Source organism: Saimiri boliviensis, chromosome 14 (assembly GCF_048565385.1).
Source record: "Saimiri boliviensis isolate mSaiBol1 chromosome 14, mSaiBol1.pri, whole genome shotgun sequence".
In the NCBI taxonomy this organism is placed as follows: domain Eukaryota; kingdom Metazoa; phylum Chordata; class Mammalia; order Primates; family Cebidae; genus Saimiri; species Saimiri boliviensis.
This window is the reverse complement of record NC_133462.1, coordinates 30,310,902-30,324,920: the sequence shown is the minus strand read 5'-3', so window position 1 is coordinate 30,324,920 and position 14,019 is coordinate 30,310,902. Positions and strand designations below refer to the sequence as shown.

Here is a 14,019-nt window from a genome sequence, read left to right as displayed (position 1 = left end):
CTTTGTCTCAAAAAAAAAAAAAAAAAAAAAAAAAAAAGAAAGAAAAAGAAAAAAGAAAAAAATAAAAAGTAAAATTTCGATGCCAAAAAAGAAATAGCCTCTCAGCAAGGCAGTTTACTTCTACAGAAGGAGCAATGGCCTCACACCTGGACAAGGTGGGAAGGGGTACCTGTGCCTGATGGGGGTCACCCCTACTGCTGTGTTGTTCCGCTATTGGCTAGGGTTACACCGCACAAGCTAGACTAATCCCGATTGGCTATTTTAAAGAGAGCAGGGGTCTGAGCTGGATGGCAGGGTGGGTGTTTTAGTGGGAAGGATGGTTACAGGCGGGTCAGAGCAGGTAGCCAGGGGTGACCTAGGTCAAAGTAGGTGACCGGGATGAGTCAGGAAGGAGCCAGGGGTGGGGAGGGGGGCAGGAAGCAGATGTGAACTGCTGATTAGAACTGGTGGAGAAGGTTGTTTACTGGAATTACAAGGAAGTTAAGCTTTAAAATAGGGAATTAAAGAATAAAAGAGCTGAACGTACTGACATACGGATTCTTTGAAGAGAAACTTGGGGTTCGCTGTAACATCCTCTTCTCTGCCTGTCTCTTCTTCATTGTGGGGTGTTTTTTTTTTTTTTTTTTTGAGACAGTGTCTCTTTCTGTCACCCAGGTTAGAGTGCAGTGGCCCCATCTCGGCTCACTGCAACCTCTGCCTCCCAGGTTCAAATGATTCTCCTGCCTCAGCCTCCCGAGTAGCCAGGATTACAGGCGCCCACCACCACACCCAGCTAATTTTTTGTATTTTTAGTAGAGATGGAGTTTCACCATGTTGGCCAGGCTGGTCTCGAACTCCTGACCTCAAGTGATCTGCCGGCCTTGACCTCCCAAAGTGCTGGGATGACAGACCTCAGCCACTGCACCAGGGCTTGCACTTAGCTTGAATTGTGGAGTCTGATTCTTCCTGCCCATATGTCTTCCCAGAAAAGAGGGGTGAGGAGAGAAGTTAGAATTTTCAGACTTGAGAGTCCCTAAGGGGACTGAACTCTGCACTCTTAGCCACTGCTCCAGGCACATTAACCTGTCAGAGTCCCCAAGACAACTCTAGGGCTCTTTGAAGGCTCTAGGCCTTTGCCCAGGCAGTTCCTTCTGCCTGGAATGCTGTTCCTCCTGTTGTTCTTCTGGCAAGTTCTTCATCTTTAAGGATCAGCTTAGTCCCTCCTGGCTATTCTCAAATTAGAGCCTGGCCAATGTGGTCGGCTTCTTTGACCCTTTAAAAAATAAACTGAGGGGCCAGGTGTGGTGCCTCATGCCTGTAATCCCGGCACTTTGGGGGGCTGAGGAGAGTGGATCACAAGATCAGGAATTCCAGACCAGCCTGGACAAGATGGTGAAACCCTATCTCTACTAAAAATACAGAAATTAGCTGGGCGTGGTGGTATGCACCTGTAGACCCAGATACTCGGGAGGCTAAGGCAGAAGAATTGCTTGAACCCGGGAGGTGGAGGTTGCAGTGAGCCGAGATTGTGCCACTGCACTCCAGCCTGGGCGACAGAGTGAGATTCTGTCTATAAATAAATTAATTAATAATACTTCTGGGGCTGGCCTTGTGCAGTGGCTAATGCCTGTAATTCAATACTTTGAGAGGCTAAGGCACATGAATCACCCAAGGTCAGAAGTTCAAGACCAGCCTAACAACATGGCAGGAACCCATCTCTAGCCAGGCACAGTGGCTCACGCCTGTAATCCCCAGCTCTTTGGGAGGCCGAGGCGGGCGGCTCACGAGGTCACGAGTTTGAGAGCACCTTGACCAACATGGTGAATCCTCGTCTCTACTAAAAACACAAAAATTAGCTAGGCGTGGTAGCACGTGCCTGTAATCCCAGCTACTCAAGAGGCTGAGACAGGAGTACTGCTTTAAACCGGGAGGTGGAGGTTGCAGTGAGCTGAGATCATGCCATTGCACTCCAGACTGAGCGACAGAGTGAGACTCTCTCTTGGAAAAAAACAAAAACCCTCTCTACTAAAAATACCAAACAAAAAAAATTATCCAGGCATGGTGGCGCATGCCTGTAGTATTCCCAGCTACTTGGGAGTCTGAGGCAGGAGAATCACTTGAACCCTGTAGGGCACAGGTTGCATTGAGCCGAGATTGAGCCACTGCACTCCAGCCTGGGCGACAGAGCAAGACTTTGTCTCAAAAAATAAAAATAAATAAATACTTCTGGGGATAAGGGGGACGTGTGCATTAAGAAAGAAGACAACGGTAGCCTGGGCGACAGAGCGAGACTCAGACTGAAAAAAAAAAAAAAAAAGGAGGCCGGGCGCGGTGGCTCACCCCTGTAATCCCAGCACTTTGGGAGACCGAGGCGGGTGCATCACGAGGTCAAGAGATAGAGACCATCCTGCCAAGATGGTGAAATCCGTCTCTACTAAAAATGCAAAAATTAGCTGGGCATGGTGATGCACGCCTGTAGTCCCAGCTACTGGGGAGGCTGAGGCAGGAGTAACGCTTGAACCCAGGAGGTGGAGGTTGCAGTGAGCCGAGATCGTGCCACTGCACTCCAGCCTGGTGACAAAGTGAGACTCCGTCTCGAAAAATAAAAAAAGAAAAGAAAGAAACAAGGCTGGTTTAGCCTGATGCGGTGGTTATCGTTATCGCCTGTAGTCCCAGCTACGTGAGAGATGGCTTGTGTCCAGAAATTCCAGGCCTGTAACGACAAGCCATCATCACGTGACTGAAACTCTAGTTTGGGCTACAGAGCGATCCCTGTCTCTAAAAATAAGAACGAAAAAAGGCATGAAAAAGGAGGCAGGCTTGAAACAGGCCCGACTTAGTTCCCCACCACCTACAATGACCCAATAAGACCAGAGTTAAATATTTTTCGTCATGCAAATCTATGTAAAATAAGGAGCAGGAATTAAGTAATTGGGAGGGACCCTGGAAGCTCAGGCCACGCCCACGTGGAAATACCTGCCCCACGCGGAAGCTCAGGCCATCTCCACTAATCACCAATTAGCTCCTCCCCTCTCCCTAAATCGGCCTTTTCCATCCGTCTGAGCCGATCACATTGCAACCTCCACCCCTATTCCACGTTTCAGCCTGTCACGGTAGAAGCACTGACAATTGTAGTCTGATTCGGCCAAAACCAAAAATTCACTCTATTTTTTTATCCAATCATATTTCATACTTTGCTCCAGTGTAGCCGGTCCCACCCAGCTCCTGCTAGTCTGTCGCACTCCAAACCCCACTCGCAGCGCAGTTTCCGCCTATCAGCTTCCAAGTCCTTCCTAGCCTAAACCAGTTTCTCTCTCCGCTTGCTCTGCGGCCCGCTGAACTACATTTCCCAGGAGGCGTCGGGGCTGCGACGCACAACTTCCGGTTGAAAAGATGGCGGCTTCCTAGAGAGTCGGCGGCTGATTTGGAGGGAGGTTCAGGCTACGGTGAGCCCGAGTTGGGTGGAGAAAGCGTGCGGGGCCGGTTCCTAGGGGCCCAGCTCCCTTTTCCCCAAGAGATCCAGCTCCTCGCCTTCCCTGGGGCTTTCGCCTTTATTTCTGTTTTCTCCTGCAGTCTAGCCTCCAGCCTTCTTGCTGCCGCTAAAGCTTTGTTTTCCTTAGAGGTGTAGGGGCTGCAAGGCTCTCAAAGACCATCTTGAGAAGCCCGTGCCTATTACCCAGATAGACAAACTGCTTAATTAGCGTCCTTGTCTCCAAGGGGAGCCGCAACACTATAATTATTTTGCTTCTCCCTCATGCAGACACCCGCTAGGCACGAGGGTGTCCCAAGACATTTTCAGTTTATTTATTCACCAAGACATTTTCAGTTTTAGGTAACAGAAAACCCTACTTAATCTGGCTTAAGCAAGAAAGGGAAGTTAGTAGTTTATAGATTGGGTCTAATAGGAGCTGGGTCCAGGTGGTCGGAATTCGATCTGCAGTTTTCTAGGTGGGGACCATTTCGCTTTTTACCTTAGAGGCAAAAAGAGGCCCCTCGCAGCTCCGAAGTTTATTCTCCCAGTTCTGCAACTCTAAGGAGAGTCTCTTTTCCTTGATGGCACTGCTGGAAGTTCCAGAGCTGCCACTTAATGGCCTGGTTTGGGTCATGTGCCCATCTCTGAGCCTTTTTTCAGTGGCCAGAGAGCTGGGATTAGCAACTGGCCAAGTAGGGGCATGGGGCTACCACTGCGTTAAATTAAGATGGGGGACTGTTATCTTTTGTGGGCGAGGCTGCTCGGCTGATGTATGTAAAAGGCACCCATTCTACAACTAGGGAAACTGACTCCCTAAGATGAGTGACTCATCATCAATAAGCATCTCATGGCCCCTCTTCCTTCTTAGTAACCAAAAAAAATTTTTTTTGAGACGGAGTTTCGCTCATGTTGCCCAGGCTGGAGTGCAGTGGCACGATCTTGGCTCACTGCAACCTCCACCTCCGAGGTTCAAACGATTCTCTGCCTCAGCCTCCTGAGTAGCTGGGATTATATGCATTCACCACCACGCCCGGCTAATTTTGTCTTTTCAGTAGAGATGGGGTTTCTCCATGTTGACCAGGCTGGTCTCAAACTGCTGACCTCAGGTGATAAGCCCACCTTGGCCTCCCAAAGTGCAGGGATTACAGGCACGAGCCACCGAGCCCAGCTGTAACCAAATGTTTTTAAAACTCCCAAGGGGAGGATTCTGGCTTCCCCTGTCTGTGTCCCATCCAGCCACACAGGAGCCATGGAAGTGGCAGAGCCCAGTAGCCCCACTGAAGAGGAGGAGGAAGAAGAGGAGCACTCGACAGAGCCTCGGCCCCGAACTCGCTCCAATCCCGAGGGGGCTGAGGACCGGGCAGTGGCGGCCCAGGCCAGTGTGGGCAGCCGCAGCGAGGGTGAGGGTGAGGCTGCCAGTGCTGATGATGGAGTCCCAGCACTTCAGGAGCCGGGCCTAAGTCCTGGCAGGTGCCCCCACCGGCCCCTGAGGTCCAGATTCGGACACCAAGGGTCAACTGTCCAGAGAAGGTGGTAAGTAGAGGGTGTGGCCTGGGACTCTGAGATGCTAGGGAATCTAGCATCTTGTCTTTTGGGATTCACTCTGCAAACATTCCCTTTGTATTAGTTACCTGTGGCTGCCACAAGTCACCACGGACTTGGTGATTTGTCAACAAGAGAAATTTATTTTCTCACAGTTCCTGGAGCCAGAAGTCAGGTGTTGGCAAGGCCACGCCTCCTCTGGAGGCTCTAAGGCAGGCGTCCCCCAAACTACGGCCCATGGGCCGCATGCGGCCCCCTGAGGCCATTTATCCGGCCCCCCGCCGCACTTAAGGAAGGGGCACCTCTTTCATTGGTGGTCAGTGAGAGGAGCACAGTATGTGGCGGCCCTCCAACGGTCTGAGGGACAGTGAACTGGCCCCCTGTGTAAGAAGTTTGGGGGCGCCTGCTCTAAGGGAGGATTCTTTGTTACTTCTTCTTTCTTTCTTTTTTCTTTTTTTGAGATGGGGTTTTCTCTTGTTGCCCAGGCTGGAGTGCAATGGCGCAATTTCGGCTCCCTGCAACCTCTGCCTCCTGGGTTCGGGCAATTTTCCTGCCTCAGCCTCCCAAGTAGCTGGGGTTACAAGCATGCTCCACCATGCCTGGGTAGTTTTGTCTTTTTAATAGAGACGGGGTTTTACCACGTTGGCCAGGCTTGTCTCGCTCGAACTCCTGACCTCAGGTGATTTGCCTGCCTCAGCCTCCCAAAGTGCTGGAATTACAGGCGTGAGCCACCGTACCCAGCCCTTTCTTGCCTCTTCTAGCCTCTGGTGGCTCCTGGCATTCCTTGGCTTGTGGTTGCATCACTTTAGTCTCTGCCCAATTCTGTCCAGTCCTCATAAAGCCTTTCTCACTGTGCCTTCTCCACTTCTTACTCCTATAAGAACACTTGTCGCCGGGCGCGGTGGCTCAAGCCTGTAATCCCAGCACTTTGGGAGGCCGAGGCGGGTGGATCACGAGGTCAAGAGATCGAGACCATCCTGGTCAACATGGTGAAACCCCGTCTCTACTAAAAATACAAAACATTAGCTGGGCATGGTGGCACGTGCCTGTAATCCCAGCTACTCAGGAGGCTGAGACAGGAGAATTGCCTGAACCCAGGAGGCGGAGGTTGCGGTGAGCCGAGATCGCGCCATTGCACTCCAGCCTGGGTAACAAGAGCGAAACTCTGTCTCAAAAAAAAAAAAAAAAAAAAAAAAAAGAACACTTGTCATCAAAACAAGATGTTATCTCAAGACCCTTCCCTGAATGACATCTGCAAAGACCCTGATTCTAAATAAGATCACATATTCTTTTTTTTTTTTTGAGATGGAGTCTCACTCTATCGCTCAGGCTAGAGTGCAGTAGTGCGATCTCCGCTCACTACAACTGCAACTTCCACTTCCTGGGTTCAAGCAGTTCTCCTGCCTCAGCCTCCTGAGTAGCTGAATTACAGGCACACAACACCACGCCCAGCTGATTTTTGTGTTTTTTAGTAGAGATGAGGTTTCACCTTGTTGGCCAGGCTGGTCTCTATCTTCTGACCTCATGATCTGCCCACCTCAGCTTCCCAAAGTGCTCAGATTACAGGCTTGAGCCACCTGTACCCAGCCTCTTCTTTTTTTTTTTTTTTTTTTTGAGACAGAGTTTCACTCTGTTGCCCGGGCTGGAGTGCAGTGGCGCAATCTGGGCTCACTGCAGCCTCCCCCTCCCAGGTTCAAGTGATTCTCTTCCCGTGTAGCTAAGATTACAGGCACCCGCCACCACGTCCTGCCATTTTAAATATTTTTAGTAGAGACAGGGTTTCGCCGTTTTGGCCAGGCTGGTCTCAAACTCCTGACCTCAACTGCTCTGCCTACCTTGGCCTCCCTAAGTGCTGGGATTACAGGTGTGAGCCACTGTGCCCAGCCAAATCAGGTCACATTCTGAGGATCTGGGTGGACATGTCTTTTGGGAGCCACAGTTTGACCCACTGTATCTTTCTTACTGTGTTCCTGTGTCACACATTCTCTGGATCATTTGTTTGTTCACCTACTGGGACTCCCAGTTCAGTGCCCTTTCATCTAAGCCATTGCTTTCCAAATTGCATGGCTTGGCCGGGGATTGGGGGTCATCACACTGCCTTTTCAGACAGGGCTGCATGAAGAGGGCCAGTGAGTGGTGTGGGGGCCAGCATTAAGATCAGAGGACACTCACTACCCTTCAACTACCTTGCAGATTATCTGCCTGGACCTGTCAGAGGAAATGTCACTGCCAAAGCTGGAATCATTCAACGGGTAAGAGGGACGTTTTCGGGCTTGGACATAGCAGTGATGGCTGGGAGGGGCCAGCCCAAAAGATACAGGGCTGTCACTCTGAAACACACACCAGCTTGGTCTGGCTTCAGGCTTGGCAGTATCGGAGAGTAACAAGGGCCAGGCGCAGTGGTTCATGCCTGTAATCCCAGTGACGGGAGGCTGAGGTAAGAGGATCACTTGAGGCTAGGGGTTCAAGACTAGGCTGGGCAACACGGACCCTGTCTCTAAAATTTGAGACAGTGTGTTGCTGTCTTGGCCAGGCTGGAGTGCAGCTCACTGCAACCCCTGCCTCCCGAGTTCAAGTGATTCTTGTGCCTCAGCCTCTGGAGTAGCTGGGATTACAAGCATGCACCACTATACCCGGCTAATTTTTGTATTTTTAGTAGAGACAGAGTTTTGCCATGTTGGCCATGGTGGTCTCAAAACTCCTGATCTGAAGTCATCTGCCTGCCTTGGCCTCCCAAAGTCCTGGGATTACAGGCATGAGCCACCGCACCAGGCCTCTAAAAGTTTTTTTTTTTTTTTTTTTTTTTTTTGAGACAGAGTCTTGCCCTGTCGTCCAGGCTGGAGTGCAGTGGCTTGATCTCGGCTCACTGCAACCTCTGTCTGTTGGGTTCAAGTGATTCTCCTCCCTTAGCCTCCTGAATAGCTGGGACTGCAGGCACATGCCACGATGCCTGGCTAATTTTTGTATTTTTAGAAGAGATGGAGTTTCACCATGTTGGTAAGGCAGATCTCGAACTCCTGACGTCATGATCCGTCCACCTCAGCCTCCCAGGTGCTGGATTACAGGCGTGAGCCCACTGTGCCTGACCCTCTCTAAAAGTTTTTTTGTTTTTGTGTTTTTTTGAGATGGAGTCTTGCTCTGTCACCCAGGCTGGAGTGCAGTGGCACTATCTTGGCTCACTGCAACCTCCACCTCCCAGGTTTAAGGGATTCTCCTGTCTCAGCCCCTGCCATTGCATTCCAGCCTGGGCAAGAAAAGCGAAACTTTGGGCTGGGTGCAGTGGCTTATGCCTGTAATCTCAGCACTTTGGGAGGTCTACATGGGTGGGTCATGAGGTCAGGAGATCGAGACCATCCTGGCCAACATGGTAAAACCCCGTCTCTACTAAAATACAAAAAAATTAAGCCAGGCGTGGTGGCATGCACCTGTAGTCCCAGCTACGCAGGAGGCTGAGGCAGGGGAATCACTTGAACTCGGGCAGTGGAGGATGCCGTGAGCCGAGATCATGCCACTGCATTACAGCCTGGGTGACAGAGCAAGATTCCATCTCAAAAAAAAAAAAAAAACAAAAAAAACAGAGATATTGAGATGACAGGTCCTTCCCTAGTGTGGCACTCGCAACTGCCCATGGCTGAGCAAAGTTCCTACAGTGACTCTAGAGGGACCTTGAGCCCCATGCTGCGCAGAGGGACCCATTTGGAGAGGGCAGGCACTCCGATGTCAGCCAGACCCAGGTTCTGGCTCAGCCCCGCCACCCCAGTGCAGTGTAACCTGTACCTCCAAGGCCTTATTGTGGGGCTGGCGCTGGGTTCTGAGATGAGCGTAGCTGAGGGAACCTTCGTTCCCCTCCACTCTCTGCCTCCCCAGCTCCAAAACCAACGCCCTCAACGTCTCCCAGAAGATGATAGAGATGTTCGTGCGGACAAAACACAAGATCGACAAAAGCCACGAGTTTGCGCTGGTGGTGGTGAACGACGACACGGCCTGGGTGAGGCTGCGGCAGGCGCGGGCGGCCCTGCGGTCCCCTGGGGACCGGGGAGCACCGCGCTGAGGCCTCTGCTTCCCTGCAGCTGTCTGGCCTGACCTCCGACCCCCGAGAGCTCTGCAGCTGCCTCTATGATCTGGAGACGGCCTCCTGTTCCACCTTCAGTATCCTTCTTGGCAGGGGTGTCCCAGTGAAGGGGACTGTCCCCTCCTTCATCCTTGGGCCCCGGGAAAGTCTGAGTCATGACTCGGGATGGCTGAGGTTCAGATCCCAGTTCTGCCAAGCCTGGGAAAGTCACCCCTCCGAGCCTCAGTTTCCCCACCTGTACCGTGGAAGGCGCAAAGCTACCTACCCCATGGAGATGCTGTAATAATACAGAAGCAAAAGTACCCGATTTGGGCTGGGCATGGTGGCCCACACCTGTATCTCAGCGACTTGCAAGGCTGAGGCACAGAGTCACTGGAACCCAGGAGGCGGAGGCTGCATAAGCTGAGATTCGCCACTGCTCTCCAGCCTGTGCAACAGAGTCAGACTCTGTCTTTAAAAAAAAAAAAAAAAAAAAGTCCCTGACTTCTACTCAGGAGGTCCAGAATTCACCCGCATGTCCAGCTAGTTTGGTATTTTTTGTACAGATGGGTCTTGCTATGCTGCCCTGGCAGGTTTTGAATTCCTGGGCTCAAGTGATCAGCCCACCCCAGCCTCCCAAAGTGCTGAGATTAGAGGCATGAGCCACCGTGGCCAGCCTCATTCAGTTTCGAAACATAAATTAGATTTTATTCCATCTCTGCTCCGAAACCTCCCATGGCCCCCTGTGGCTCTCATTGTTTATTTATGTATTTATTTTATTTTGAGATGGAGTCTCCCTCTTCTTGCCCAGGCTGGAGTGCAGTGGCATGATCTCAGCTCACTGCAGTCTCCACCTTCTGAGTTTAAGTGATTTTCCTGCCTCAGCCTCCCAAGTAGCTGGGATTATAGGCAGGCGCTACCATACCCGGCTAATTGTGTATTTTTAGTAGAGACAGGGTTTCACCATGTTAGCCAGGCTGGTCTCAAACTCCTGACCTCAGGTGGTCCGCCTGCCTTGGCCTCCCAAAGTGCTGGGATTACATGCATGAGCCACCGTGCCTGGCATAGCAGGGGTCTTAAAGTCATCTGGTGCCAGCACCCTATTCTGTGATCCATGCTGGCCGGAAACTAAGTCTCAGAGAGGGCAGGTAACTTGGCCAGGGTCACACAGTGCATCTCCAGGGGTGCCGGGTCTCGTCTGGCATCGTGATTGGGGAAGCCGCCTGTTCCGGCTCACGCATGCTCTGCTGCCAGCCTTCTCCTTAGCGTCCCCATCAGATCTGGAAGGACTTTTCAGCCTCATGTAAGTTCCCTGTGGGGAAATTCTTACTCACCTTCAACGAGAATGATCACTTCTGGAAGCAGCTCCAAACAGCACAGAAATAATCTAGGGAACCATAAAGCCTCTTCCCTTGTAACCTCGCCCTGAGCGATTCCTCATTTATCTTGGGAGCACGGGTCCCGGTGGGGATGCACGTGCTGCTAGGCAGCTCCAGCTGAGGGCAGTGATGGGGGTTGCTCAGGACACTGAGGGTGGCCCAGGAGCGGTGGCTCACACCCGGAGTCCCAGCACTTTGGAAGGCCGAGGCAGGTGGATCACCTGAGGTCAGGAGTTCAAGACCAGCCTAGCCAACATGGTGAAACCTGGTCTCTACTAAAAACCCAAAAATTAACTGGGCGTAGTGGCGCGTGCCTGTAACTCCAGCTACTCAGGAGGCTGAGGCAAGAGAATCACTTGAACCTGGGAGGCAGAGGTTGCAGTGAGTAGAGATTGTGCCATTACCCTCCAGCCTGGGCAACAAGAGTGAAACTCCATCTCAAAAAAAAAACAAAAACAAACGGAGGGTGGTGAGAGCAGGCTCCAGCCTCTGGGTCATCGAGGCCTCTCCAGGGCAGCAGCAGAAGCCAGTCCGAGGGTGATGCCGGGAAGGTGCTCAGGGCAGAGGGAGCCACTTATGGGAAGGCTCAGAGGCAGCAGTGAACTGGGGAGCCATCACTGGGGCCTCACCTGCCCGTTGAGCATCTGGCGTCTCTCTGAGGGTGATGAGGGGCAGGTCCCCACAGGCTGCTCTGATCAGTCCCACCTCCCGCCTCTGCAGCCAGCAGAAAACTGAGCTTCCGGTCACAGAGAACGTGCAGACGATTCCCCCGCCGTACGTGGTCCGCACGATCCTTGTCTACAGCCGTCCACCCTGCCAGCCCCAGTTCTCCTTGACGGAGCCCATGAAGGTGAGTGAGGCCTGGGGGAGGGAGGGAGGCCTGCAGTCATGAGGGTGGTGAGACACCACACAGGCTGGGGTGCCTGGAGGCAAGTTTCTGGAGCTAGGGCAGAAATAGGGTTATAGTCATGGGGCTTGGGGTGACCCAAGCCCCAGAGGCTAGTGTTCTTGACTTCCCCTGCAGAAAATGTTCCAGTGCCCATATTTCTTCTTTGACATTGTTTACATCCACAATGGTGCCGAGGAGAAGGAGGAGGAGCTGAGCTGGAAGGTAAGAGGCCGCAGCAGGTGCGGGTGGCAGGCGGGTGTGGACAGATGTTTTGGAACACGCCTGCACTGGGTCTGGGGTCTCCACCTCCATTTGGTGGCCCTGGAGCCCTGGCTACAGTAGGTCATGGGCACTCCGTCATCCAGCAGCTGCTTCTCAGTTGTCGGCTGTGACTGATGGGGTGGGAGCCATTGGGACGATGGTTCCCAGCAACATGCTGAGTCCTGCCTCCCACAACCCCAGCATTCCCTGCTTCCCTTTCTTTTGTTTTTGGAGACCGAGTCTCACTCTGTTGACTAGGCTGGAGTGCAGTGGCACGATCTTGGCTCACTGCAACCTCTGCCTCCTGGGTTCAAGCAATTCTCCCACCTCAGCCTCCCGAGTAGCTGGGATTACAGGTACCCGCCATCATGCCCAGCTAATTTTTGTATTTTTAATAGAGATGGGATTTCATCATGTTGGCCAGGCTGGTCTTGAACTCCTGACCTCAGGTGATCTGCCTGTGTCGGCCTCCCAAAGTGCTGGGATTGTAGGCATGAGCCACAGTACCCCGCCCCTTCTTCCCTTTCTTCCTGCTTTTGACCTCGCTGTGCCCTCAGCTTGGAACACCCATTCCTCTTGGAGCCCAGGCCCTGTTGGGCCTTCGCATCCCAGACCTGAACTAGCTGTAGTACTTGAGTGGGACTTACTTCTCTGAGCCTCAGTTTACCCATCTATGAACAGGGGAAACTGTGACTAGCTCCTCCTTATACCTCAATACCCAAATCAAAAGTCCGTCCTCTAGTCTGGGCGCAGTGGCTCACGCCTGTAATCCCAACACTTTGGGTGGCCAAGGCAGGCAGATCATAAGGTCAGGAGTTTGAGACCAGCCCGGCCAAGATGGTGAAACCCCATTTCTACTTAAAATACAAAAATTAGCCAGGTGTGGTGACAGGCACCTGTAGTTGCAGCGACTTGGGAGGCTGAGGCAGGAGAATCACTTGAGCCTGGGAGGCAGAGGTTGCAGTGAGCCGAGATCATGCCACTGCACTCCAGCCTGGGCGACAGAGCAAGACTCCATCTCAACAAAAAAAAAAAAAAAAAAAAAAAAAAGTCCCTCCTCTATCTAGCTGGGCATGGTGGTGTATGCCTGTGGTCCCACATATTTGGGAGGCTGAGGCAGGAGACTTGCTTGAGCCCAAAAGACAGAGATTGCAGTGAGCTGTGATCAAGCCACTGCACTCTAGCCTGGGCAACAGAGCAGAGACCCTATGTCAAAAAATAAATAGTGCCTCCTCTGAGAAGCCCTCCCTGTTTTTCAAGAAGGATCAAAGTGGGGGCCAGGAGAATGTATCTGTATCTGACTATGTCTCTTCACACTGGGGACTCTTTGGGGACCATGCCACGGACCTCTTTAGGTCCCTAACTCTGGGTCCATGGCAGGGAATGTTTGCTGAATGTGTAAATGGTTTCTGCTTGGCAAACTCCTCTTCACCCTTTAGAACCTACCCCAGATGTCCCCTCCTCTGAGAAGCCCTCCAGGGATATGAAGGGGCTATTGGGGTAACCTCTGCCTGAACAGCCCTTCACTGACTCCCTAGGACATGTTTGCCTTTATGGGCAGCCTGGATACCAAGGGGACCAGCTACAAGTATGAGGTGGCGCTGGCTGGGCCTGCCCTGGAGTTGCACAACTGCATGGCGAAACTGTTGGCTCACCCCCTGCAGCGGCCCTGCCAGAGCCATGCTTCCTACAGCCTCCTGGAGGAGGAGGACGAGGCCACTGAGGTCGAGGCCACTGTCTGAACCTCCCCTGTACCTCTGCACCTTCTTGTGCAAGGAAGCCCTTGGCCTGAACCCTTGGTTCTCCACTTGGGTTCCTTGAGACCTCTGGGGGGTTCCAGGAGGCACCTAGGATGCCTTGCAGGGTCCTGGGAGGGAAACCCAGGATTCCAGGAGGGATCCCAGGAACTCTGGACACCTGTCTTCCGTGTTTCCCTGCCCATTCCCACTCCTAGTTTGCCATGGTTAATTTTCGTCCTTTCCTGTGTGATTTTTGTCATCAAAATAAAAACTTGAGAGTCATTAACTGTAGTCCACGCCTGTCACTTTGTGTTAATTTGGATCATCTTGGTTGTAAGTGACAGAAAAATTATCCACTGAGCAAAGGTGAGTGGCTGCTTTCTTGGTGATGAAAAAGCCCCTGGGATGTGGAGGTTGCAGTGAGTTGAGATCATACCACTGTACTCCAGCCTGGAGACAGAGCGAGAGCCTTACTCATTTATTAAAAAAGAAAAATGTGGCCGGGCGCAGTGGCTTAACGCCTGTAATACCAGCACTTTGGGGGACTGAGGAGGACAGATCATGAGATCAGGAGTTTGAGACCAGCCTGAGTAACATGGTGAAACCCCATCTCTACTAAAAAAAAAAATTGCTTTTTGTGGTGGTGTGCGCCTGTAATCCCAACTACTCAGGAGGCTGAGGCAGGAGAATCACTTGAACCTGGGAGG

General features: G+C 52.1%; 1 protein-coding gene across 1 annotated transcript; it reads left to right on the top strand.

Moving 5' to 3' along the window:
• Positions 1 to 3,318: 3,318 nt before the first annotated feature.
• Positions 3,319 to 13,598, top strand: BABAM1 (BRISC and BRCA1 A complex member 1). The gene is given in 10 exon segments (XM_003942260.4): positions 3,319 to 3,425; positions 4,650 to 4,884; positions 4,887 to 4,984; positions 7,187 to 7,245; positions 8,861 to 8,981; positions 9,064 to 9,142; positions 10,323 to 10,347; positions 11,144 to 11,273; positions 11,448 to 11,534; positions 13,112 to 13,598. Coding segments are annotated over 9 exon segments (987 nt in total). The 5' UTR covers positions 3,319 to 3,425; positions 4,650 to 4,700; the 3' UTR covers positions 13,316 to 13,598.
• The last annotated feature ends 421 nt before the right edge of the window (positions 13,599 to 14,019 follow it).